Raw genomic sequence first — 25,528 nt, 5'->3', positions numbered from 1 at the left:
AACTCAGTGATCGGAAAACAAAGAGTAATATTTATTCATACATTTTGGGGCTCCCTGTAGCCCACTAAGGTCTAGAGTTGAATTTAGGTGAGGCATTTGCCTTTGGAGTCTTTTACTACTGTCTGTCAACAAGACGACCAAAACAATGCAAATGCCAGTAAAGCAGGCCATGATGAGACCTAAAAATCTGATTAAATCTGACATACCCAAAACATTAAGTGTGTCAAAAGTAACAGTTTGATACATTGTTATGAAGCAAGAACAAACTTGTGAGCTCAGCAATAGCAAACAAGCTGGTAGACCAGTGGTAACCAACCCTGTTCTTGGAGATCTATTGTCCTGTAGGTTTTAACTCTAACCCTATAAAAGCACACCTCATTCAACAGCTCGATATCTTGTTGAGCCGATAATTAGAGTCAAGTGTGCCAAATTAGGATTGAAATGACAATTTAATGGATGGTAAATCTCCAGGAACAGTGTTGGTTACCACTGTGGTAGACCAAGGAAGACCACTGTAGTGGATGACGGAGGAATACTTTCAAGGTCCTGGAAACTGGATTCAATTTACATTACATTACAGGCATTTAGCAGACGCTCTTATCCAGAGCGACTTACACAATGTTACATACATACATTTTTACATTGTATCCATTTATACAGCTGGATATACTGTATACTGAAGCAATGCAGGTGAAGTACCTTGCTCAAGGGTACAACGGCAGTGTCCTACCCAGGAATCGAACCTATGACCTTTCGGTCACAAGCCCAGTTCCTTACCCACTGTGCTACACTGCTACCCACCCAATTTGGCAGTAACCTTAGACTACCCGACCAAACGAAAGAAACAAATAAACTAGACTTTACCATTGTATATTTAAACCTGAAGATCACTGAATGTGTAATAACGTTGGAACACTGACCTAGTGTACACTAACATTAGGCTCTATAGCAGTCTAAAACTCTGGACATTACACCCAAATAAAGAAAGTATTTGATTCCACATGTTTAACCTGTGTGTGTATGTGTGTGTGTGCGTGTGAAAATAATGAATTAGGTTACTAAATGAATACAAAAATGCATAAGGAATGAAATAATTCTGCTAAAACACTGTGCCATAATCAGGTTTATGCATAAAAAATCTGAACATCAGGGCTTGCAAGCCATTCAATAAATAGTTACTAGCAATATTACTGTGAAGCCTGTTGGAATGGTTAGAGTGACACATAGCAGACTGGCACATTTAGACAACAGGCACAGTCCTGGAGCTTGACGGATAACCAAGCAGGAACTCCATTACCTCCACTGAAAGCAGAGCTCCTTCACAAAGTTAACTAAGCCATGGATATAAAAATATATAACATAAATAAATATTTGGTGTAATGTATTAATTAAATTAGGTTTGTTCTGGCAAGATTTCATGTTCTTTTCTTGTATGGGTGGCTGCAGTCAGGCATCCTGTGGTGATGGGTCTTGCTTTCAGGGAGAATGTGTAGGACTCTGATGTGGGCAATAAGCTGATCAGACAATGCTTGCACCTAGGCAGAGAGACTGCAGTTAAGCAGTGCCAGGGCCATAACAAAGGCAGGTGAAACCGGATTAAAACAGCCACCGTAATTCACAGCGACAACAACATCCATAATAATAATAATAACGACAATGATAAGGTTTAGATTTAGGATTAAGCATTTCTCCCAAACGTGCATTTCCTTAAAAAAACCAACGTGCACTTTTCGACTTGAGTGTATAAAATATTCAAAATAAATCGTGAGGTAAAATCTATCAGTTAACTTTTATGTGCAACCCCAACAGTTCATTAAGAATGAATGCAAAAGTCCTGCTTAAAGTAATAAAAAGTAAAATCAGAAAAGGTTCCTAACAACATGTTTTCACTTAGATCTAAAGCTCAGAAAATACGCAGATTACGGACTCTTAATATTTACGATTTAATAATATGCTTTTAATGTGTCCTTAAAATACTACTAGGCTACTGTATGTACAACGCATTGGCTGATCTCTGTGGACATTAATGCCAGTGGGTAGGCTGCTTTTATTCTTTCTTTTTTTCTCCTCTTTATTTATTGCGGTTGTATTGTATGTCTGTGATAAGATATTAAGCGATTTTAATGTGATGACCAGTAACACACGGAGTACATACGTGTGTAGGCCATGCATTCTGTCCAGTTTATACATTTTGTGTTTCATCATTCTTAATGCAGTTTTAAATGATGTTTCACGACAATCCGTTCTAAGCACGTGAAACGAGTGGGGCATGCATTGGTGGCATTAATAATTCTGTTAATTACTTCAAAATATTGCCGGGCTAATTTGCGTTGAGCCGTTCTGCTTTATACGAAGCCTAAGATATACTGCATTGTTTACTTAGCGTGATATACTACTTGGCTTTGTTTCATCTCAATAGACATTATAAAACGCCCTTTGGAATCTCATATAGTCGAGAGGTGCAGAAATGACAGGCGAAAAAAATCTATTATACAAACGAGCAGTATTCCGGCCAGCCATGGCCTGTATGCGTCATGATGTGTGATTTAAAAAATGACGAGTCTATCCTTTAAGAACATGAAACGCTTGCATTACTTCAAACTTATATTAATGTTCTCATTGTACAATGAGTAGCTCATATTTGCAACATAATGCGTGCAGCACAGTTTTTTTTTACAATAGTATCTAAAAGATAGATTACTGTATAGGCTATTTGCCGATTCTGCCCCTATCTTTTCTGGTTTGGTTTGTCTCTTGTCAGTCAGAATGGTGCAGGAAAAAGAGGCAGACCAACTATTTTAGAAAAGACGATCAAATCACTCAAATATTTCAAGGCAAATGAAAGACATTCATTTGACCCCCCCCCCCCCCCCCCCCCCCCCCAAAAAAAAAAAGAAACATAAAAACGATACAAATACAAATATCAAAACATTTTTAATAAATGTGAATTCAGAATGGAGATGCAATTTACTAAATAAAACAGGAAGATATAATGTCTATAATGAATCGAAAACATTTTAATTTCACACATTTTGTTGTTGTTCTGCATTCCTTCTAGCAGAGGCCTTGTCTGTATTGTATTAAGATACGTGATACATCGACATGTAGAATATTTCGCTAATTTTACGTGATAGTGTAAGCATTGCATATTTTCTCTGACTAACCGCGAGTCTATTCTGTTTTAAGAGATGGTTTTCTGGTCCAGCGTGTTCAGCTGTTCGGCGCTTTGCTCAGAAGGCGAGCAGAGCGCCTCTGCACCTTTAAGGCAATGAAGAAGAAAATCGGCTGCAGACGCAGGGGAGAGGGTTATTCTGTAATGCTCTGAGGAAGAGAGGGTTAGCGCAGGGACCAATGTGATTAAAACGGCAGTGGGAAGATGTGCTTGCTTGTTGCTTGCTGGAAGGAGAGTGGTGGTGAGGAAGGTTTGAGATTGGAGTATAACAATTATTATCTCTGCTTCAGATTATCTGACCTGGGCTCTTCGGACTAAATATTTCGAAATCACTTCTCAATGTTTTATTAATTAATTTCGGAAAGTGTTTTGTTTTCATTTATATTCATTTTAAATTGAGTTCTGTTTAATATTTGTTGTTGCCCGTGTGTCTATAATCCCACCTGTGCACATTTCGCTGGATCTGCGTGTTTTAGACTCTGCTCAGACTCAGCATCCCACCTGGCCCTTGATTCACGGAAGCGAGCCTCCAGTCCAGCATCGCCCCGAAACCAAGGGAAATAAGCAAGGCACGGGGTAACAGCATCAAGAGAGGCGTGGAGTTGGATGTCAGCTTCAACCAAGACAATCACAGAAGCACATTCCTCTTCCAAGGAGAGAGAGCGAGAGAGAGAGAGAGAGAGAGAGCGAGAGAGAGAGAGAGCAGATTCCTCCTGCCTGACAGCTCTGTGATATTGTAATATTGCAACCAACAAACAGAAGAAAAATCAATATTGAATACTGGAGAAAGTGGGCAGTGTGAGAAGAAAAGGGCATAGCTTGGGGATTGAACGGAGCGGGGCATGTGGATATTGGCTATTATCTATTCCCAGTGCATCTTAAATGGTGAGTAATCATGCTTTCCCCCTAAAGTTAATATAGTCATTGTAAAAAGCTTTAAATTCCGACTAAGTTTGAGTTGTTAATTGATGCTGTGCAGCAGAAGTTTATTTAGTAAATGTTTACATTATTAATCCTGAATATCCATATTGAAAGTAAGAGAAGAGGACTTGTGAGCTTGAAATTGCGCTGTAATTAAACTAGTTTCGCTCCCTAGTCACTAATTCCTCAGGTTTAACAGCGCTCGTAGATAAGGCGGACACAGTATGTGTGACAGCGCGCGCGCGCGCGCGCGTGTGTGTTTAAATTTAAACGCCATACTTCTCCAGTGCTAAATAACACGCACACACGCTCAAGCAAACACACACACACGCCGACGCGCGCGCGCACACACGTGTGTTGCGTTATGTGTTTATATTTTATTTAGCAATGGACTAGTAAATGCGACATTTATAACTGATTGATGATATATTATTTGATGCGAACTTTTCTTGCTTTAACAGCCACTTTATTGGCTTTTTCCTTCATTTTATTATTTTTTTTCGCTGAATCATTTTAACGTTAAAATGTTTGTTTTTCGCAAGGACCTCGGAAATCAGTTTTTGCTTGTACATTTTTTTTTTTTGCTTATTAACGAAGTTCGGAACGTGAATAAAATATTAGTATGTACATACCTCATATACGATCAGTTGCAATTTAAGAAATTGATTTTCCTCATATTTTGTAGATTTAAAAAAGTTAAATAGTCTTAATTAGTTAATTACTGATCAAACTATTACGTATTAAAATTATATAATTAAATTCCAGTTGACATACAATGCACATCTAAATTAAATGTGTTAAATTTACCTAGGATTTAAAAAAAAAAAAAATTATTGACACTGACCTGATTAATTGGATAAAGGAATGCATTCACAGTCAAATGTAATTTGTGAATGAACTCTTACTGAGTAAATGTTCTCCCTATTGGACTGATATGCACTCTGAGTTGAATTAACGCGGGATATTTTACTGTGTAGCGAAATAAATGGTTACAATTCTGTAATTTAGCGATACTCTGTAAAACAACGTCTGCAAGAGCAGTAAAATATCCGGATGAAAAATAAAATTGGGGGCTGGTGGATGTTTATTGAGAAGACTACACCTGCAGCTTTCATAGGTAACCATTTATGGACAAGCATTGAGCTATGGCATTATTGTAAACCTAAAAATGAGACATGAATACGTTCTGCTTTATAGAACTACGACAGACCTTGATAAAAGAAAAAAAAAATATGAGGGAAAAAAAGCAATGTGTTCAGCCCTTATCTTTCACACACAGACGTTCATTCAAAATCTGCTTTTTTTCTTTCTTTTGTTTAACACAATGCAAAGGTGATTGACCTCTAATTGCCAAATGACGGGCTTATAGGTGTGAAATTGTAAGATACAGAGTGTGTGCCTGCCTGATCACTGGGTGACAGCAGACGAGTGTGAAGGGTGTGTATGTGGAATGAGAGAGAGAGAGAGAGAGAGCATTTGGATGTTTTGGAACCCAAATGGAGGACATTAAGGAAAGACAGGAAAGGAAGGGGCTCACAGACCATGTCACTGGAATACAGAGGTGGTCAGTGCCTATAGAGCTTTGAAAAGAAACTACAGACTGAGGTATAGATATTGATGTGTTGTACACATGTTGAGATGCAGTCAATTGTTATCAGACCTGAAAAGAGCGGTATGATTATTCACAAATAATGCCTTTCCATTTTTTACCCCATAAATAAATAGATAAATGTCAGGGCTTATCGGGATTTATATAATTCTGTGTTTTTTCTGTTAGGTTTTTTTTTTTTTTTTTTTTTTGCCAGTTCTGTGTAATTTTGCAGTTTCCTTGCAAATGTCCTTGTTTCACTGCCTTAAACACCTGTATTATGATGAGAGTATTTAATGATAATCCACAAGAGGTCACATTAGCTTGACTGAATGTTTTGACTATGACCATTTACAGAACAATTTTTTGGTTAATCACACCAGATTTTTCAGTTTTGCTTTAATTTATTTTTAATATTGGGCTGTAGTTGGAATAACGGGCAATGATGTAATCATAAAACCAACAGAAATGCTAAAATAGCCTTGTGTTTTGTTTATTGACAGACTGTTTATTGATAGATTTATTTCTGTATGGGCTGTGCTGATTGTTTGTCAGACAACATTAGTCGTTGGTCGATTTGTTTTTGTGGTTTTGTCGAATGCACTGCAAAGTCGATGTGCAGCATTTCTGTTGAATTGTATTCCGCCCTTCTTTCTGAGCTGAAAGGCAGGATTTCAGCATTTTCATGCTTTTAGACAGGTTGTGCACATTCAGTACTCCTCGGGCAGTCTCTATGGAAACCCAGGTAATTGAGTGTCAGCACTGTGCAGGTTTCATTGAGCTGGGCTGTACTGTACGTAGGTGACCCGGAAGTGCTGCACACCAGATCCTCATCGTCCATCTTATTTTTCGTTCTGCAATGATCTGACCATTCATATTGTCAAAACCATGCATTTAAGAATGAGGAAAGTCAATAACTGACATACATGTATGTCTGCAAATTATTTTATTTCAGCAATTGGGGTGGACAAAAGTTTATTTATAACCTTATTTATGCTTAAATGTAAATTAAAGGAACATTTGTTCACAACATATAATTCAAGTACAAATTATTATTATTATTATTATTATTATTATTATTATTATTATTGTGAGTTCATATATATATATATAACCATGAAAATGTCAGGAGCATACTCTATCAACATATTGGTGAATATTAAAAACATAAAGGTGAGGGATTAAAATAAAGAAATATGGTATATTTTAATATCATGTACACATTTCCATATGTTTTAGTACAATACAATAACATTTGGTTGTGAATCAGACTGAATTTCAAAAGGATTGTTATTTCATTGATAAAACTCTCACACCTTGTGCAGTCTTAAATGATTTACTTAGTGAAATATGGGATGCCTTATTTCAGTAAGTTTTTACTGTTTCAAAATATGTTATATATACACGTGTGTGTGTGTTAAAGCACAAATCAACATATTTGTCCTTGGGAAGATAGATTAGGAAACTGGATGGTTTTGAGTATGGAGAAAATGATGTGAATCATATGCACTGGTGAGCTCAGCAATAGCGATCAACCTGGTAGACCATGGAAGACCACTGTAGTGACTGACCAAAGAATACTTTCCGTTGAAAAAACCCCCTTTCAACTGTCAGATCAAGAACTCCCTCCCGGATTTAGGCATAGACTACCATAAATAGAAGACTACACCAACATAATCTCAGAAGGTTCACTGCAAGACACAAGCCACTGGTAAGCCTTAAGAACAGAATGGTCAGTTAGTTTGAGTTTTCTTTAAAAAAAAGATCAAACAAGTATTAACCTGTAACAAAGTTATGGAAAGAGGACAGTGTGGAGAAAGAAAGGAACAGTTTATAATCCAAAACATTCCCTCATCCGTGAAACATGGTGGAGATATGGCTTGGGCATGTATGGCTGCCACTGGAACTAGCTCACTTGTCTTCATTGATGATGTGATTGCTGCCGGCAGCAGCAGGGTGAATTCTGAAGTGTACAGAAACATCAGCTCAGATCCAACCTTGCTGCAGGACAATTACGCAAAACCTACTGCGAAAGCACCTAAGAAACTTTTCAGGGCAACAAATTAGAATGTTCTTGACCGGCTAGTTACTTGTCCTGTATCCAATTGAACATGTGTTTCACTTGTTGAAGACAAGACTGGAGGTAAAATGCATCAGGAACAATGAGGAACTTAAGATGGCAGTACAGGCCTAGCAGAGCATCACCAGAGAAGATAACCGGCATCTGGCTGTAGGTTGTACACTTCATGCAATCATCGAGTGCTAAGGATTTGGAACCAAGAACTAAATGTGATTACTTTATTTCAAATTATGTTAATTTGTCCAATTACTTTTGCTCCCCTAAAATGGGGGGACTATATATAAAAAGGACTGTAATTCCTACATTTATCAACTGATATGGATGTAAATAACTTAAAATTAAACCTGACAGTCTGTACTTTAACCCCTTTTTTCTATCTTTTGTTAAATCCAATGTGCTGGAGTGCAGAGCATATGCGATGCTTATTGGTGATATGGCCAGCACAAGGAGAGCAGGAGCATGTGCTCCCATATACTGTTCGCTGAGTAGGCAGAAAGGAGCAATACAACTGGGGTAGTAATGAGGTTGGGGCAGCAGCAGACGAAAAATGCAGTATGTGAAGTAAAACAGATGAGCTGTGGGGTAGTGAAGCAGGGGCAGGTTAGAGCAGGAGTCAGACCGGAGCAGAGATGACACTGAAGTGGGGGTTAGGTTTGAGTAAAAGTAACGTTGAAGTAGGGCTTGTGGTGGAAGCACAGGTTAGGTATAAATCAATCAATCAATCAATCACTTTTAATGACCACATGACCGAGGTCGGTGGAATTTGCTTTCAGTACAGCATGGTGGGAAGCTCAGTGCAACAGTGTCAGTGACATCAATCATAGACGGATATCAACATTACATTAAACACAATGACCAGCACACAGATAATATTCACAGGTTGCCACAAGACAAAATTCACAGACAATATTTACAAAATTGACACAAGAGCTTTAAGTGCGGTACATCTGTCAGGGTCAGTGAGAAGAGTAAGGTTAGAGCAGGGTCAAGCTTACGGCTGAGTTTATCTAAAAATAAATCTGTGCCTCTTCTTCACATATGTGTTTCTGTGTACTGTACATTCTGTCACATAATCGATGGGCCAGATGCAGCCATGCACGGCCAAACTGAATTTATTATTGTTTGATCATTTATGTTGTTGAGGAACTGCCACATATCACTGTCTTTAACAACAGCAAGGTGCTGTACTCTTTTGACAGGGATGCATCACTTTGTGGGGCATTTTCTTTTTCTTTTTTTGTCAATTTGTTGAACTTTATCTTTTAGTCTCCGTCATATCAGTACATCTAAACAGTCTCCTCTGTTGAGATCTGTTCCTATCATTTTTCTGCTCCTTAAACATCCCTCTGCATTCTGATCTATATTTCTTCACCTTTATGTTATCTTTTCTGTTGATGTCCTATGGAGGTACTTTATTTTTGAAGGAAATAAGAAGGGGAGGGGTAGAACACCTGGAGAGAAGGAGGATAGACGAAGAGAGGGAGGGAAAATGGACGTGCTCATTTTCTTTGTGGCAGTTATTTTTTAAATGTGGAGCAGACTGTAAAATTTAAGATTGAGGCAGCAAAGTCTATTTTTAGTGGGTTATTTCTGAGTGGTGCTGAGACATGGGATGGGGAGGAAGAGGAAGAGTATGGCCTGGCATTTCCCCTCGCCTACTCGCTGGACCTTAGTGGGCTCATTGAAAACTCAGAGGAAAGTTCTGGAAAGACCAAGTGGCATCCAGAATCCATTGATCTTAAGGCTGATGTGTGGGGGATACAGGGAAAGGTTACTTGTTGTGTGTTTTGCCCCACAATCCAGTGCATCGATACAGAAGCGTGAGATGGAAAAACTGGGCAGCTCAGTCATTTTAAAAAGCCTGCCAGGGGTATGGCATCCACCAGGGACCTGTAAACTCAGCCAGGCAGTTGAGGTCAGACTTATGCTTATGCTTAATTTATGGAGTCAAATGCCATATTCCAGTCTGGTTCATAATGTGTATACTTCTCATAGTAAAGGATCATGATCAATTGAACTCTGAGAATGATCTATTTTTATATTTAGAAATCTTACTCAGTCAATAGGACATTGTGATATGACACTGCTAATAACAGACCAATGGAGCGAATTGATTAACTTATCACCCTGCCCTGAACTAAATCAAGCCATGCATCTGATAAGGCATTTAATAATGGATTTGAGTCTGTTCTCCTGAACTGACATAAGGGTACGGGCAAGAAAGTACCAGTACCATACCAAAACTGACATGAGATTGAATTTGACATTTGAGTGCATTTTACCTGAAGATTTCTGTTGTCGTTTTAATTCTGTCTGTCTATATTTGATACCTGAAGGGCCACCGAAATTAAATGTAAGATGAGATGTGTTATTACCAATATGGATTTTTTTTGTTGTTAAAAGGGTGTGTGGGGGGGGGGGGGGGGGGGGGCAGCACGCAATGCAGATATGTAGCTGAAAATGACAGATTAATTATTAGAAGTCTGTAAGGGTTCCCAGGAAGGTGCACATTTTTAAATTCTTGTAAATTTAAAATGAAAGCATGGCTTGCCTGAGGTCTGTTATGTTTTATTTTCCTTCTCTATCAGCTCTCCCCCAGAAGTGATTATGCTAATTGCTGTTTGATCAGATGATTAAATTATAATTTGATTAATCCTGAGAGCTAAATGCTCTGAATACATTTGCATCTGTTTCACTTCACTGCATTATGGAACTAGCAGTCCCCTGTCATTATGCTAGCACACATGAAAGGAATGATCTGGGACCAAAAGAGAAACATATTCCAGCAATGAGGAATGGGGATTGAGGAAGGGGTTGCTGATTTAAAAAAAAAAAAAAAAAACATAATGTAGACTGCTGTGTCCTTTAGTCCAGAATAAACAGGATAGTTTGCGGAGGGATATAATAATGGCAGTTAAATTGGACTGTGGTACTGAAATGAACATCCCTGATTTAAATATGGCTGATTAACAGAGTGCTAATAAGATGATAGAGGCCAGCTGCCTTGCAGTGAATGCAAATGGCATGCAAGCTGTGCACCTGAGGATCCACATAGACAGAAGTCAGCTGTGTGTCAAACTAATGTTAAGAGACTGCTCGTATATTGTGCTCACAATGCTGTAATTAATACCCTTTTTAAATTTTCCTGATCATGTCAGAAAAAACCCAGTAAAACCCAAATGACTCAATTCAGTTAACTCTGTTTCCCATAATTCCTCCCTTTTCATATAGGCAACATTTCCACAATTGGGCAATTCTAGTGACACCAACAGGGGTGTCTGTAGTGATTTGTCGTCTCGACCCACGCAATTTTAAACTGTCACTCACAGTTTCCAAAATCAACTCTTTCTTTGCCAGGAAAGTATATCGTTACCCTATTAAAGACAACCGAGTGCGATGAGAAAACACCCCATATGCACAATTGTTATGGTATGTTCCAAGAGACTGGCCAGCTGAGTTAATTCAATATTTTTTTCAAAGTAATGGAAAGCTGCATATCGATCATCTGCTGATGATGCGGAGTCTTGTAATTTTGGGTTACAGAGTTACAGTGGGTTACCTCGTAAAATGGGTTACAGTTTGCAAGGAAGTACCTGAAAAAGATTCACTTGTATCAGGCCCCTTCTACATTTCGTGTTATCCAGTTTTCACTCTGGGCTCGTACTCGTAAAACCTCAGGGTACATATTGTGGAGTTCCCTTACACTAAACGTGTACATGACATCTGCCACCTCATCCACAAATACTGGAGTCAAATTGAGTTTAGCAGAACACATTGTTATTAAGGGATTAGGAGTCAAAGCCTCAGCACTTTGGTGCACAGAATGTCATTAAACACATGTAGGAACTGTAGCTTGTGTCCAAGGAGGCTTATGCAGTGGTGGTCTACATATATTGCCATAGCAATAACCTTGTGTGAAAATTATACTGGGTGGACAAGAGTCAGATAAAATGCATTGAGGTATTCTTTAAACATGATCTGAAAAAAAATATAAATACTACACACACACACACACACACACACACACACACATGCACAGATGCGCACACACACACACACACAATTATGTATTATTAATATTAACTATGTCCCTTGGCTGACGTTGATTATTTTTGGGCCTCCTCCCTTGGCTTTCCTCATCATTCCAGTGTGTCTACACCTTGAAAGATTCAGTCATTGAACTGTCTCAGCTAATTGATTAAGACTTTCTGCATAAAGTCACTTTGATCCCTCTCTGCAGACTGATTTGGTTCCAGATGATATGTGGAACAGGAGCGTCTCTTGCAGAAACTAGTGGTCTTGAGAGATGAAAAAGCCTCTGTGTTTGCCAGGCCAATCATGTCTACTAAAAGCAAAACCCCTTGTTACCATTTATGTCTCTGCTCCTTGGCAGTAAGGAGACAGACACCATTATCTGCCACAATGTCCCATCCTATACTGGTAAATATTCATGAAAACAAATTGGGAGATAATAATCTGGCAAACTCCTCTGTGGCGACAGCATTTGCTGTAGCCCTGAGGCCAGAGTAGGGCTCCTTACCCACCGAAATCCACCAGTGCCCCTAGGCTATCTGGAGAGCTCTGACTTAATTACTGCACACTGCCCGTCATAATGTCACCTCAAACCAAACACAGCCACACAGTAGCTACATCCACATATTGTTCCAAAAAATTGAAAATATTCTTTCAAAGATTTCATTAATTGATACGACATTTTAGAAATGATACAATAATGTGAAATGAAGCTGAAACTGAAATATACTAAATATATTACTGAAATATATTGCTGTTAATACCATACATCTAAAAAATATAAAACGTATGTAAATAAAAAGTAAGTAAATAAAACATTTAAGAGGTTGAATTCCATTCTGTCAAAATGCTTTACTCTGATCATAGTGTTTTACTGGTTTTTTGATGCTGAAATACAGTGTTTGTTCAAGGCATATACAATCTGCATAAAGTAATTTGAGAGGCATATGATTTATTATGTATTTTAATTATTATAACCACTGTCTTGGCCAGGTCTCCCTCAAAAAGGGATTGTATCTCTTCAAGATTAAATAAAGGTTGAAAATAGATTTTACACTTACAATATACATATTTATTAACTCAGGCTTTGTAAGAAGATGCCGCCTTTTGCACATATTTCATTTTTATTCTCAGTAACTGAATCCTTCAGTGTTTAAATTAACTAATAATTGTCTATTGCTTTTGAACTATTGCTTTTGCACTTAGAATATCAGAATCTTCAATGCATATGTTTACCAAAAGTCACTCATGGGCAGCCATGTGCATGACCATTCTTAAAAAACGTACACCAGCTGACCACAGTGGCATTTCTACTAACTATATTTCTTCACTTGGCTACTGTAGAAAACGTTCATATCAGCAACCACCACATCTTTACATTCATGCTACCTCGCCCTGTTCTCTATCTACCCGCATACAAACAATTAGTACGTATGTACTGTCTGCAACACCCCATTAAAACATTCCATTTAAAAACATGACTCATTCATAATTATAATTACTAGTAGTGAACATGAGAAAAGTACATTTGTACAACAGTTTACCTATGCTATTTCACGCATTACTTGAACAACTATATAAATGGGTAAGTAGTAATACCAGCTGCTTTATATACCTTTTCAATAAGGAAAATCATCTGATTCATGGTAGCTATATTATCTTTGCACTATAGTCTGTGATCATGTCAAACTTCACCTACATGTAAAAATATAAAAATCTGAAAATGGTGAAAAAAAAAAACATAAGCCATAGTACTTGTGTATATGTGCACATGTGCATGTGTGTCTGTGTGTGCGTGTATGTGTACGTGTGTGTGTGTGTGTGCGTGTGTGCGTGTGCGTGTGTGCGTGTGTGCGTGTGTGCGTGTGTGCGTGTGCGTGTGTGCGTGTGTGTGCGTGTGTGCGTGTGTGCGTGTGTGCGTGTGCGTGTGTGCGTGTGTGTGCGTGTGTGCGTGTGTGCGTGTCTGTGTATGCATGTATGTGTGCATGTGTGTGTATGTGTACATGTGCATGTGTGTCTGTGTGTGTGTGTGTGCATGCGTGTGTGTGTGTGTGTGTGCATGTGTGTGTGTGTGTGTGTGTGTGTGTGTGTGTGTGTGCGTGCGCGTGCGTGTGTGTGTGTGTGTGTGTGTGTAGGTGTGTGTGCGTGTGTGTGTGCATGTGTGTGTGTGTGTGTGTGTGTGTGTGTGTGTGTATACGTGTGTGTGTGTGTGTGTGTGTGTGTGTATACGTGTGTGTGTGTGTGTGTGCGTGTGTGTGTATACGTGTGTGTGTGTGTGTGTGCGTGTGTGTGTGTGTGTGTGTGTGTGCATGTGTGTGTGTGTGCGTGCATGTATGTGTGTGTGTGTGTGTGTACGTGTGTGTGTGTGTGTGTGCGCGTGTGTGTTCATAGGATGTGTGTCCCTGCCTAAGTACATTTCTGTATCAAAGCTGATGGAGCCAAACAGAGGGTGGAGCTGCTACGATTTGAAACCTTGTTACAAATTTATGAAGTGCTAAAATGTTTTGCCCCCAGGGATTGAATTGGCAGCTGTCGCTTGGAAGCCATTTACTGCCAGGCAGCCAGTCAGAGACGAACTGAGATAGCAGTAGCAGGCAGGCGGCCACACTTAACAATACGAAAACCGGCATTGTTTGGAAATTGAGCACTTTGCAATTACAGCAAACTGGAGTGAAGCTAAATAATAACCCTCCTCACCCACTAACCAATGAAAATGCATATGCTCCTTTGCGCTTGTTTAAGTTTCACAATTATTGAAATCTCTTGAATTACTGAATCTTTTGAATTTAAGGAAATGGGAAGCTTAAAAAACTGAAGGAAAATGCAACTTGTGTATAATTTATTGTAGAAAAATAAGTGCAAACAGCTATTTTTATTTTTTTTATTTTATTTTTTTTTTACCACAGAAGGTTGTGTTATTGAAGGCATTCTTTCTTGGGGTACTGTAGGGCTAACCCAAAAAGGAGCCTTGCTTTAAACTGAAAAGTGTACTCAAATGACCTTCAGAATCAGATATTTTCACATTAGATTTTGAATAAAATATAACATTATTTGTCACTTTTAGTCAAGTGAAAGCTTGGTAACAAACATTGTGAGGAGCAGTTTTTGCTTGATTTTATGACCTCCAGAAAGGTAAGGTAGGGAACTCCCAGTTGTTGTATATGGAATTACTGGTTGTAGATATCAGGACCAAAACAACTAAAATTGTGTCACTGTCCAAATACTGACTGCACTGTATATTGTAAGGTCTTACTTCAGCCTGGCCATTAAAAATCAATCATTGTATTTTCTTACTTTTTTATCAGTAGACATTGTGTCTGCCTAACTGCCCTAGTGATTTGTTGGGAAACACCAACCATTACAGTGACCAGAAACCCAGAAACCATGATCACTATAACAGTGCAAAGTCAGGAGGTGCTGTAGAAAAAATCTCATAGTTTTTGTGAGCCAGAGAATAAAGGGATTTCCTCCCCTGATACCTTCATTTCTGCCATTATGTCCCCGAAGTACTTACTTTTCTGCCCGCACATTTTGGTTGGGTTTTACCATCTTGTGAAGGACGTCCTTGGGTGCTATGCTGGCCCTCCCAGGTCAAGTTCTAATTTCACCTGCAGTTGATTGAACTGCCTTGGATGGCAATTCACTTTCAATGGAGCCAGGGAACAACAGCAGGAAGACTGCTGTTTCCAGTGTTCAGATTAATTCTTTTAAACCATGATCAGTGTTTCTCTCTCTAACTGTCCAACCATTGAATCACAAACTATGATAAAGTTTGACACTAAATTTATTATACCCACTGCAAATAGTTATTTTGTTTATACCTATTAACTGTAAATCAGTCAATCAATTTATTAATAAAGTGTTGGCAGACATAAGAATGATATAAGCTAATTTTATCGATACTGGTCTGTAAATGAAGGGATGTATACCAATTTTTCTCATGAACTTTTTAAAAAAGCAAGAATTTTCATGCATGAAATATATCTGGCCAATCTTTTCTGTATGTTTGGATTGTTTTGTTGCAAAGCATGTTTAACCCCTATTTCCTACTCTTATTTTTGTTTTGCACTTTGAAAATTTGAAAAAGACGCAAGCGTACACCTGATTAATCATTCGGACTAATCTTCTCTTGTTTTGTCTCTTATTGCCTGTCTTACAGTTTTCAGTGAAGACCTGCGGTCCAGCTTATATTTCGTCAATGCATCTGTGCAAGAGGTAGTGTTTGCCAGCACTACTGGGACCTCGGTTCCCTGTCCCGCAGCGGGCGTACCCCCAGTAACGCTGCGCTGGTACTTCGCCACTGGAGAGGAGATCTATGACGTCCCAGGGATACGCCATGTGCACCCCAATGGCACCCTCCAGATCTTCCAATTCCCCCCTTCAAGCTTTAGCAACTTAATCCATGACAACACGTACTATTGCACAGCTGAAAATCCTTCAGGGAAAATTAGGAGCCAAGATGTACATATTAAGGCCGGTTAGTGTCCTGCTCGTGCTACGTTTTTTTTGTTCAATAACTTAATGTTTTGTGGTTACTTTTATTGGCCTTCTAGCAGAACAAATTAAACTCCCAAGTCTTTAAATCGCTTTTGTAATATACATTGTAGATATTTTAGGTATATTCATTTTGATTTATATGTGTATTTTAACTTAATTTAAGTCACAAATATAGAATTTTATATATAATGAACGCTCACACAATTGTATTCATATATGGCTTTAACAGACAGCTTCCCCGTTCATGTATTTCCCTCAATGTGTTTTGCTGCATCCAGTTTTACGGGAGCCCTATACTGTCCGTGTGGAGGACCAGAAAGCCATGAGAGGCAATGTAGCGGTCTTCAAGTGCATTATCCCTGCCTCCGTGGAGGCCTACATCACTGTTGTGTCGTGGGAGAAAGACACGGTCTCACTCGTCTCAGGTAGGCCCCCTGCTGTTTCAAGTGCATCATGCTGATGTGGAGGTTGGCTTCTCCGGCAACGGCGGCAGCGAAATAACAGTTTTGAGCTTTGCGGTAGCCGCAGTGGACGTTAAGCGTTCATGTTCACTTTCGTGAAGGGTCATGATGCATATGTTTATGAATAAGTGTTCATTGCATTGTTGTAAATGTGTCTGATATTTTGTGCTTTGGAAAGACCCCAGAGCTCTTATAAAATGCTGTGTTTTTGAGCTGAACAGTTTGCCTTCGGATATATTTGCCTGGTTTCTGCCCACTATTTCTGTATATGAGTACTGTGCTTCATGGGGGCACATGAGTCACCTGTTTGGTTGCAAGGTCCCTCCATTACAGGAGATACACAGTACCTTTTCTCTTCCCATACCACTCCAGCCAGCAAAGGTGCATGCCTGCCTAATCCCATCACAGCCTGTCTCTACTCGCGGTCCGATTTTCGCTCCACAAGAGTGGAGTATGCCAGTTGGGTCACTTCGCTTAACTGTATTGACCCAGTTTCCCCACAATTGAAACCATTGAGTGCACGCTTTGAAAAATTCACATCAGTTAAATAGAATGCTCTTCTTTTTGATTGTTTCCTTCCCCATGGGGTAATTTTGCTTTATGTGGGGCATTTAACCTACTCAATAGACAAGCTAATAACATGGGTGGGCAGAGGATAAACACAGGGATCAGTTTTTTTTTTTTTTTTTTGTGTGTTCATCCACCAAAGTAAAAGCATCCATTCTGAAATCCAAATCATTCTGCTCACCATCATGCTGTTGGTATTGCTTGGATGGTCCTTTTTTGTCTTTGATTGATGTTGTTGGCACATTATGGACAAAGCCAGCTTTTGTGTTACCTTAATTTGGCTTGAGTAAGGGTGTATACACAGTACAGCTCATTATATTGCAGTCACATGATGTATTATGAAAACATAATTTGAACTACTGCTACTTTAATCAGTCAGATCTGCTATAATACCCTCTGTGCAAAAATGTGCCTGTTCGACATACATGGAATGCTGCCATGTTGTCTGTGGGATGCCTCCTGAGTAGCCAGAAGGAAAGTTTATAAGACGCTGCATCCATTGGCACCGTATGTCCGTACACACCTTGGTCTGTATTGTGATGTAGGGTGAGTTCGAAGACATCGTTTGGCATTTAACAATATTTCAATATTTCAGTGGTCTCTGTCAAGATCGACAGAAACACCATCTAATGTGGATGACCACAGTGACAGGAGACCCAAGAGCGACGAACCCATTTTGGCTCATCTGCATTCAGTAGGAGGGCCCACACATTATATGCTGTAGGTGCTGCTTAGATAAGAGGCTGTCCTTTCACATATAGAAGTCTGAAAAATCCATACTATTTTTAATTCAGTGCCAGCTATGAGGATCGAGTGTCACAATAGTCTAATAATGGAAAACGTGTTTTTCCTGTCATCATACTGTGCATGACTGGTAATAGACAGTAGCATGGTTTTATAATATGTCTTATTTCATTGTTTTCAAAAGGGCAGCAGACATTTGAAAATGTCATCTTTGCACTATTTTCCTGCTTTTTGGGACCTGTTTATATGGTCAAATGGAAATGTAGGTGTCCAGAGCTGCTTTTTTATTTATTCTGAGTAAACTCAATGCACAACTTGACCAGAGGTGTCACTATTGCATAATGACATTGGCCATACCCTGTGATCTGAAAAACTCATCCCTTGGTTGATGCATTGGTCTTGGCCCCTGTCACGGGTGCTTCCTCAACACCCCCTTCTGGACTGTTGGTAGATTGTTGCGGAACATTGCCTTGATATGTTGCCATGTCAGATTAATATTTATTCTTAATAATAATTTTGCTCATTGCCACCAACAGTGTCCTGTACTTGCTCAGTGTTAGATGATATAAGCATAAGTCCTTGAGCTTATAGTAACTGAGCTATTCTCTTTTAAGGGGCATGATGTTGCAATATTGGTGAATTCTATTATTTGGCAGTACATCAGCAGATGCAGCTCCTGACATCAAACTCACTGCAGTGTGACGCCCCTGTTATGTTTCACTTTGTTTCAAAGGCTTGCCAGGCCAATGCTTTTAATGTTTCATGAAAGAAGATTTGCGAGAAGAAGACTGGTCTCAAACGGCATAAGACAGAGCTGTCCAACTGCTGTGATAAATAATTGATTTGTGTTTCTCCTTTCTTTTGTTATGACTACGTACATCACGGAGCACGTATCCTCCTCTGCCTTTTTCTAGGGGTTGACCCACTTTGTACCTAATGAAGCAGTGTACCTTGGCACTCTCAAAACCATCCTATGTTGCGCCCGTCTCGACAAACTGTGTGGACCGCATGCTTGAAATGCACAAATATGGACATGCTTGGATATGATCAAACATGTACATGTGACATTGTAGATTTTATGGCTGGTTGGGGAACCTCCAGTTCCGCAGTGTAATTAGACTTATTCCAGTGTGGATTGAAATGCTAATGGCATCCACTGACAATGGCCCCTACTGCACCTTTTTCAATTTTTCAATTCAATTTTTTTGTATTGCGCTTTTTACAGAGAACTCTCACAAAGACACTTCACAGAGTAGCAAGGCAAAGTGACAAACTCTTCATGCTGTATTGGTATGGGGCATGCCCCGCCAAGGTATAGCTTAGCTGGATGGCATACCTCCCATCCCAATGTATATGGGGTTCCCAGACAGGGGCAAAATGACTAATGAGTAGAGAGGGCTAATTTTTCAGTTAGCTTTTAGGTAGTTTGGAATGTCTAATTCTGATAATTTTTTCACTGTTTGTAATGTAAGAAGCTTTTATTAGAAAAATGGCACTTATCACAATTTTAATTCTAATTTCATAGAAACGCTCTTTTTCAAGTGCTCCTGCAAATGTTTTCAGCTCAACGGAAACAATACATAATGGAATAATGACTTTTCCTGGCCTAAGTACAAAGAGCAGATTGGTTGCTTGAGGCTCAGAGGGGGATTTTGTTGATGTTGATTCCATCACTGGAATATTAGCAGTTGTTTGACTTTTTGCAAACTGTTATTGGATTGTAAAATACCATAATCAACCGGCGTGTCAATTTCAGCCCTCCTTTGGGGAAGTGGACTGTCCTTTTATTTTTTATTGCTATCTCTAGTGGTTTTACGAACCAAGACTGTTTTTTTTTTTTGCATCAAAGTGCAATGAGTCTATGGTTTAAAATAGTATATGAGTTATTGCGCTGCACCTGTGTCAGACTGTGTCAGAAAGAACAGTCTGTTGACAACCACATAGAGAGGGATATTATAATAGGGTTGCAGTTTTTGGGAGTTTGATGGTGCAAAAACCATAGGCACTGGTCTACAGAGATGTGGCCGACGTGTTAGACAGTGCTCTCCACCACCATTGTCAAAACACCAAATGAGGGAATAGGTTTTGGAGGAACGGTGTTTCATCCCACCATTAGAGTTTCAGAATCTATGCCAAGGTGCATCGAAGCTGTTCTGGCAGCTCGTGGTGGGCCAACACCTTACTCAGAGGCTTCACGTTGGTTTTTCCTTCAATTTGTCACCTGTCTCAATCTCTCTGAATTGAGCATTTACATCATTTGATGAAGGCAGCAGGGGTGTGGACCATCACAAAAATTTGGCTAAAAAGAGATAATTACATAATGAGAGGTCTGAAAATATTTTCATTGTCTTCAAATGTCTTCATTGCGTGACAAAGCTGCAGCATTTGAACAATAACAATGCGTTCGTTAACGTCGGTGCTTTGTTAAGAACATGGTCATTATATTTGGAGTGGAGCCACAGATGTGCATGACCTGCAGTAATTTAGCTTCAGGGTGAATTTGCGGTTGCTGATGGTCCAGTGGAGTTTGCTCCAATACTAGCTGGCTAAAGACATTTGAAATTATCTATGCTGATGAAAGTCAATATATAATTACATAATGGCACGTCATAATTAAGCAGCTGCGATTGAAAACTAAGTTAATCACAGTATGAAGTACTTCTCAAAATAAGACTGCTTAGCAGTCATTTGAAGCTGGCTGTGTTGAAGCTAAATTCAGCAGCAACTCATAAGCCTTAATGTTTCTACTAACATGCCATTAACCTGTCGTGTGGCTTTGAATTTATCTTTGTCTACAAATTAATTGCTTCCCGCATCTCTTCTTTTTAAATTAACCATTTACAGAGAAATTAATTGGTGAGGCAAAAGTGAATGCAGGTTTTTAAATGCATCTTCAATGGTCCTGTGTGCATTTTCTTTTGCAAATATGCATGTTTGTTAAAGACTATATACGAGAATGTTTGTGTTTTTATGTATTCAGTTTTGAGTGTGCATGAGCTTCTGAATTTTTTATGCACGTGTATACATTTTAGTGCAAGTGAGGGTCTTAGTTCTTGCTTCATTCTGCATCCATGAGTGTTTATACTGCTTGTGAGGGCCTGTGTATTTGTGTGTTTCTAAAAATGTTGTTCTAATGTTTTATTCTTTATCTTGTTTCATCCATAGGTTGTATATTGCAGACCTTCACCCAGTTAATTAAATCTTAAAAGGCCATGTAATTATAAATACAGTAGATTAATACTGATCAACAACAGCCTATCAAATTCTGTTTGTTAAGGAAAAGGATGCAAACGTATATGAATGAAATGGTCCTGGTACTGAACCATTTTCGGTGGATCCAAGGCCGGACAGGAGCCTGAGGTGTATAACATATTTTCCATTATGTATTTTCTCCTCTGCCACCACTGCAATGTAGACCGGAGAGCCACTGCGGTGCAGATGCTGCAGATAGCCCCGCTCATTCCAGGCATGACCCTTTGCTGAGGCCACCAGTCAACAAAGCAGGCAGACTGCTGAAGCTCTCTCTGCCATGTGACTCTCCATTCATTCTCTTTTCTGTGGCGGAGGACAATAATATGACACATAATGACACGGGTTGTCAGGAAATATAATGGAATTTGTGTCCAGACTCAGAGTAGAGATTGATTGTCCTGTATGTCTGTCATACAGGACAATTGTTTCGTGTTTCGTGTTTCTTATTTTACCTTCATGGTACTTCCACTTTATTTCCTTGCGTTTAAGAAAATAAAGAAACACAGCCGTAATTAATTTTCCCCCTTCATACATTAGATAATTATTTTATTTGAAATTGTTTCCGTACAGATCTTATAGAGATCTGAGAACCATAATGACATGCAATTACTCAATTTTTTAAAAGAACTAGCCATGCTGGTAAAGTGCAGTTGGGAAACCTTAGACAATGTGGTTGGTATGGTGGTGAAGTGAATAGTTACCCCACAGCAAGAAGGTACTGATTGTATATCCCAACTGAGGGCCTTTTGAATGGAGCTTGCATATGCTCCCCATGCACTCGTGGATGTCCAACCAGAATTCTGGTTTCCTCCCACAATCCACAGACATGCAGTAGGCTAAATGGATGGAGACTCTTATACTCAGTGTATTCATTTGTTTGACATAGATGTATTGGTTGCTGTGGTAATGATGTAGGCGTCCTTATGCATGTTCAAAGATGCTGGTACATTTCTCTAATAAGTACTACTCTCAGTGACGCAACCTAGTAATATGGGAGGACAGCGATCACAACCACGACATTTATTTTGCCTTTTTGTATAGCTATTTCCCTGGATAAAATCACATTTATTATTATTATTTTCTGTTAAAAAAATGTAATTCATATTCAGGGAGATAGCCAACTACTTGCAAGTTAGATGACGGGTAGCCATTTACTAATACGATCGCATTTCAGCCTGGAAAATAACCCATTAATCCACAGAATTTGCTGAGTTGTCTTAGAATCTTTATCGCCACAGAATGTAGCAGGGCTGGCAGCGTCAGCATAGCAACGGGTGCATCAACAAAACTTTAAGTATGTCACAATAGCTATAACAGCTCTTTTAGACTGTTATTACGTCACCCAGATCATTTTTGCAGCCCGGATCAAATTTGTTGTGCCATGTGGAAGGGGCACCAAGGGCATCATGGTAAATGGACTGCATTTATATAGCGCTTTTATCCAAAGCGCTTTACAAGTGAATCCTTTCACTCACCAGAGCATTTAGGGGTTCGGTGCCCAGGGCGGGGTTCGAACCAGCAACCCTCCGACTGCCAGACAGCCACTCCTCCTGAGCTATGTCGCCCCCATCATGGACATTTAATAGTTAGAATCTAATGCAATTTTGCTGTAGATATCAAGAGCTTATTTGAAAAGCTTGCATGTCCATTGCAAATTTTTTGCACATGGATGACTTTTTTTTGTTGTTGCTTGTTTTCTGATTCAAACGGATCAAGCCACTCAAGTGATTTTCCTGCAGTTCATAATTCAGTTTTGTTATCGATGCTTATTCAATCATTTTGTCACTGTGTTTTGGTTTATCTGTCACAACATCTTCATCTTCAGCCATTTTTGTTGTTGCAATGAAATTATCCAGACTACTGTTGCAATTTCTAGAAGAGCTGTCGCACACTCCGAACCATTCACCTGGCTCTCCCAAGTGCTACCTTGTGTTAAGGGCAGGATAATTGCATGGAATATTACTGAAGATGAATGTGGAAGTGTGCAGGCTTATAAAGGCCCTGGTTTTGAGGAAGGCCAGCTGCAGACCAGGGCCAGAGATTCTAATGTAACTTGGGTGCGAAAGAGAAAGGAAATGATTCTCCGGTGAAAAGGGATCCTCATTAAAACAAACAGCCAGGCCTTTCATCTTTTCAGGCTGCAGATTACACCGGAGATGGTGGAAGGAGAGCTTTTCTAAGGCTTACTGTGAGAGGAGAGAAGAGGGAGGTGCTAAGCTCCTCTCTCTCTCTCTTTCTCTCTCTTTCTGCATTTCTTTATCTTGTTCCCCTCACCCCCACCCTCTTCACCTTCCCTACTCCTTTCACTCCTTTTCCCTCTCCTCATGTTTTTTCTCTCTCATTCTTTGACATGGGAAAAAGGTACAGGGGAATACAATAGGAGTGTACCTGCGCATACACCAGTGAGAGGCATTTCTGGTATCCTGCATTGGTAACATAGGCTGTGCTATATCAGTATCAGTAGAAAATATCAATAGAAAAGACATTCTTATAATAAAATCATATATATATATATATATGTCTGTGTGTGTGTGTGCGTGTGTGTGTATGTGTGTGTGTGTGTGTGTTTGAATAAATCCGTCAGATTCGACTTGTATACCGGCACCATGTATATTTACAGCAAGATAATCAATAAGCATCACTCACAATCCTCACTTACTGTATCTGGTTCCCAGAATGTGTCTAGCTGAAGGCCTCACATTAATGTCCTGCTGGCAGGAAAACAATCTTTTTTGTTATATTTGAGTGATGGCAGAGCAGGTAATTAATCAGTTCTAAAGGGCTTCTTGGAACTCCTCATTTCAAATCTTTCCTCCTTTCTTTTTCTTAATAAAGGTTTACTAAATCAATCCCACAATCTTTCAAAAAAAATAAATACATAAATAAATACTTCACCTGAATACCAGCAATGTAAATAATAACCTAACATTATTACCACCACTGTCTAACGTCTCTTGTTATGGAAGCAGTCAGTGGGGCAGCTCCCAGTCTAGCGTCTGAGAAGGCATGGCGGTGGCATGTGGTTCAGCTCGGTGGCTGAAATTCAGTGCAGCTTAGAAAACAGGGAGGCAGCAGAGAAGTAAGCTCTTTACTCCCTGCACTGCAGTAGAGAGAGGCTGGCTAACATGGCAGCATTTGGCGAGAAAGAGCTATACAGAGTGGGCAGCAGGGTCCTTCTCCTCAGCAGATGAGGGACCCTGCATGTTGCCTGACATGCTACATTGCGCTCTCTTGCTTGGACTGTGGATATGTTTTTTTTTTTTCCTCCTCCTTGTGGGGTTTGAATTCAGTTATTCAGAAAAAAATGGGTCAGACAGCCAGCAGAAAGCCAGTCCAGTGCACTGAGACAGACAACGAGCTCAGGCAATGGTATATACTGTTTGGTGCAGTATGCAACCAAAACAATTCAGGAAAAAAAAAAAATACGTAGTGCCTTTTTCAGAATACAGCAAAAGCCACGCCCCGTAGGGTGCAGATTGCCTGTCCTTTACAAGTGCTCGGCTTCACTCAGTTCACTCATGCACAGCAGCAGGCAGCTTAGGAGGAAAAAAGGGATACAGTGAAAGAAAAAAAAAAGGCAGAGAAAAATCAATACCTGTGTGCATTAATCACGCGCCTAGCTGCCAGAGAGAATTATGGGAACTTGAACTGAGGGATACATTTGCACATTTGCAGTGTGTGCACTGTATGATGGGCATTAAGGAGAGCTTTGGGAGTGAGGGTGGAATCGAGCCTTTTGAATGGAAAGTAAACTGGAGAGCTCTGCCGTTGAGGAACACTTATTTGAAATCTTATTCTGTCAGCGCTAATCATTAAGCTTTATTAGAGCGGTGCGCACACACACACACACACACACACACACACACCTACAAACACACGTTTGTATTGTGTTTATATGTTTGTTTCATGTTTGTTGTATTTCTCCATGCTTTGGCAATGTGTATATACTGTACATTCGTCATGCCAATAGAGCTAATCTTTGAATCAGAATTTCAATTTAGTAGTGCTGTTGTGCTCATTCAGTGCCGTGAAAAAGTATTTTCCCCCTTCCTGACTTCCACGGCTATTGCACATTTGTCACACTGAATGGTTTCAGATCTTTAGACAAAATGTAATATTACGTCTATGTCTAAAATATAAATTGTAATCACAAAACACATTTTTTAAAATTATGATTTCATTTATTTAACCCATTTAAGCCCGTGGGAAACTAA

At 39.4% G+C, this 25,528-nt stretch overlaps 1 protein-coding gene across 4 annotated transcripts in view; it reads left to right on the top strand.

Annotated features, from left to right (window-relative positions):
* Positions 1-3,119: 3,119 nt before the first annotated feature.
* Positions 3,120-25,528, top strand: part of LOC118236452 (Down syndrome cell adhesion molecule homolog) — a 103,878-nt gene continuing 81,469 nt past the window's right edge. The window contains exons 1-4 of one of the 4 annotated variants that reach the window (XM_035434852.1): positions 3,144-3,413; positions 3,649-4,057; positions 15,953-16,270; positions 16,569-16,715. In XM_035434852.1, the coding sequence (XP_035290743.1) occupies positions 4,015-4,057; positions 15,953-16,270; positions 16,569-16,715 (508 nt within the window). In that variant the 5' untranslated portion in view covers positions 3,144-3,413; positions 3,649-4,014. Of the gene's footprint in view, positions 4,058-15,952; positions 16,271-16,568; positions 16,716-25,528 lie in introns of all 4 variants that reach the window. The other 3 variants (XR_004767038.1, XM_035434855.1, XM_035434851.1) reach the window with 3 other exon arrangements.

This window comes from Anguilla anguilla, chromosome 9 (genome assembly GCF_013347855.1).
Source record: "Anguilla anguilla isolate fAngAng1 chromosome 9, fAngAng1.pri, whole genome shotgun sequence".
In the NCBI taxonomy this organism is placed as follows: domain Eukaryota; kingdom Metazoa; phylum Chordata; class Actinopteri; order Anguilliformes; family Anguillidae; genus Anguilla; species Anguilla anguilla.
This window is presented reverse-complemented; position numbering and strand designations above follow the sequence as displayed.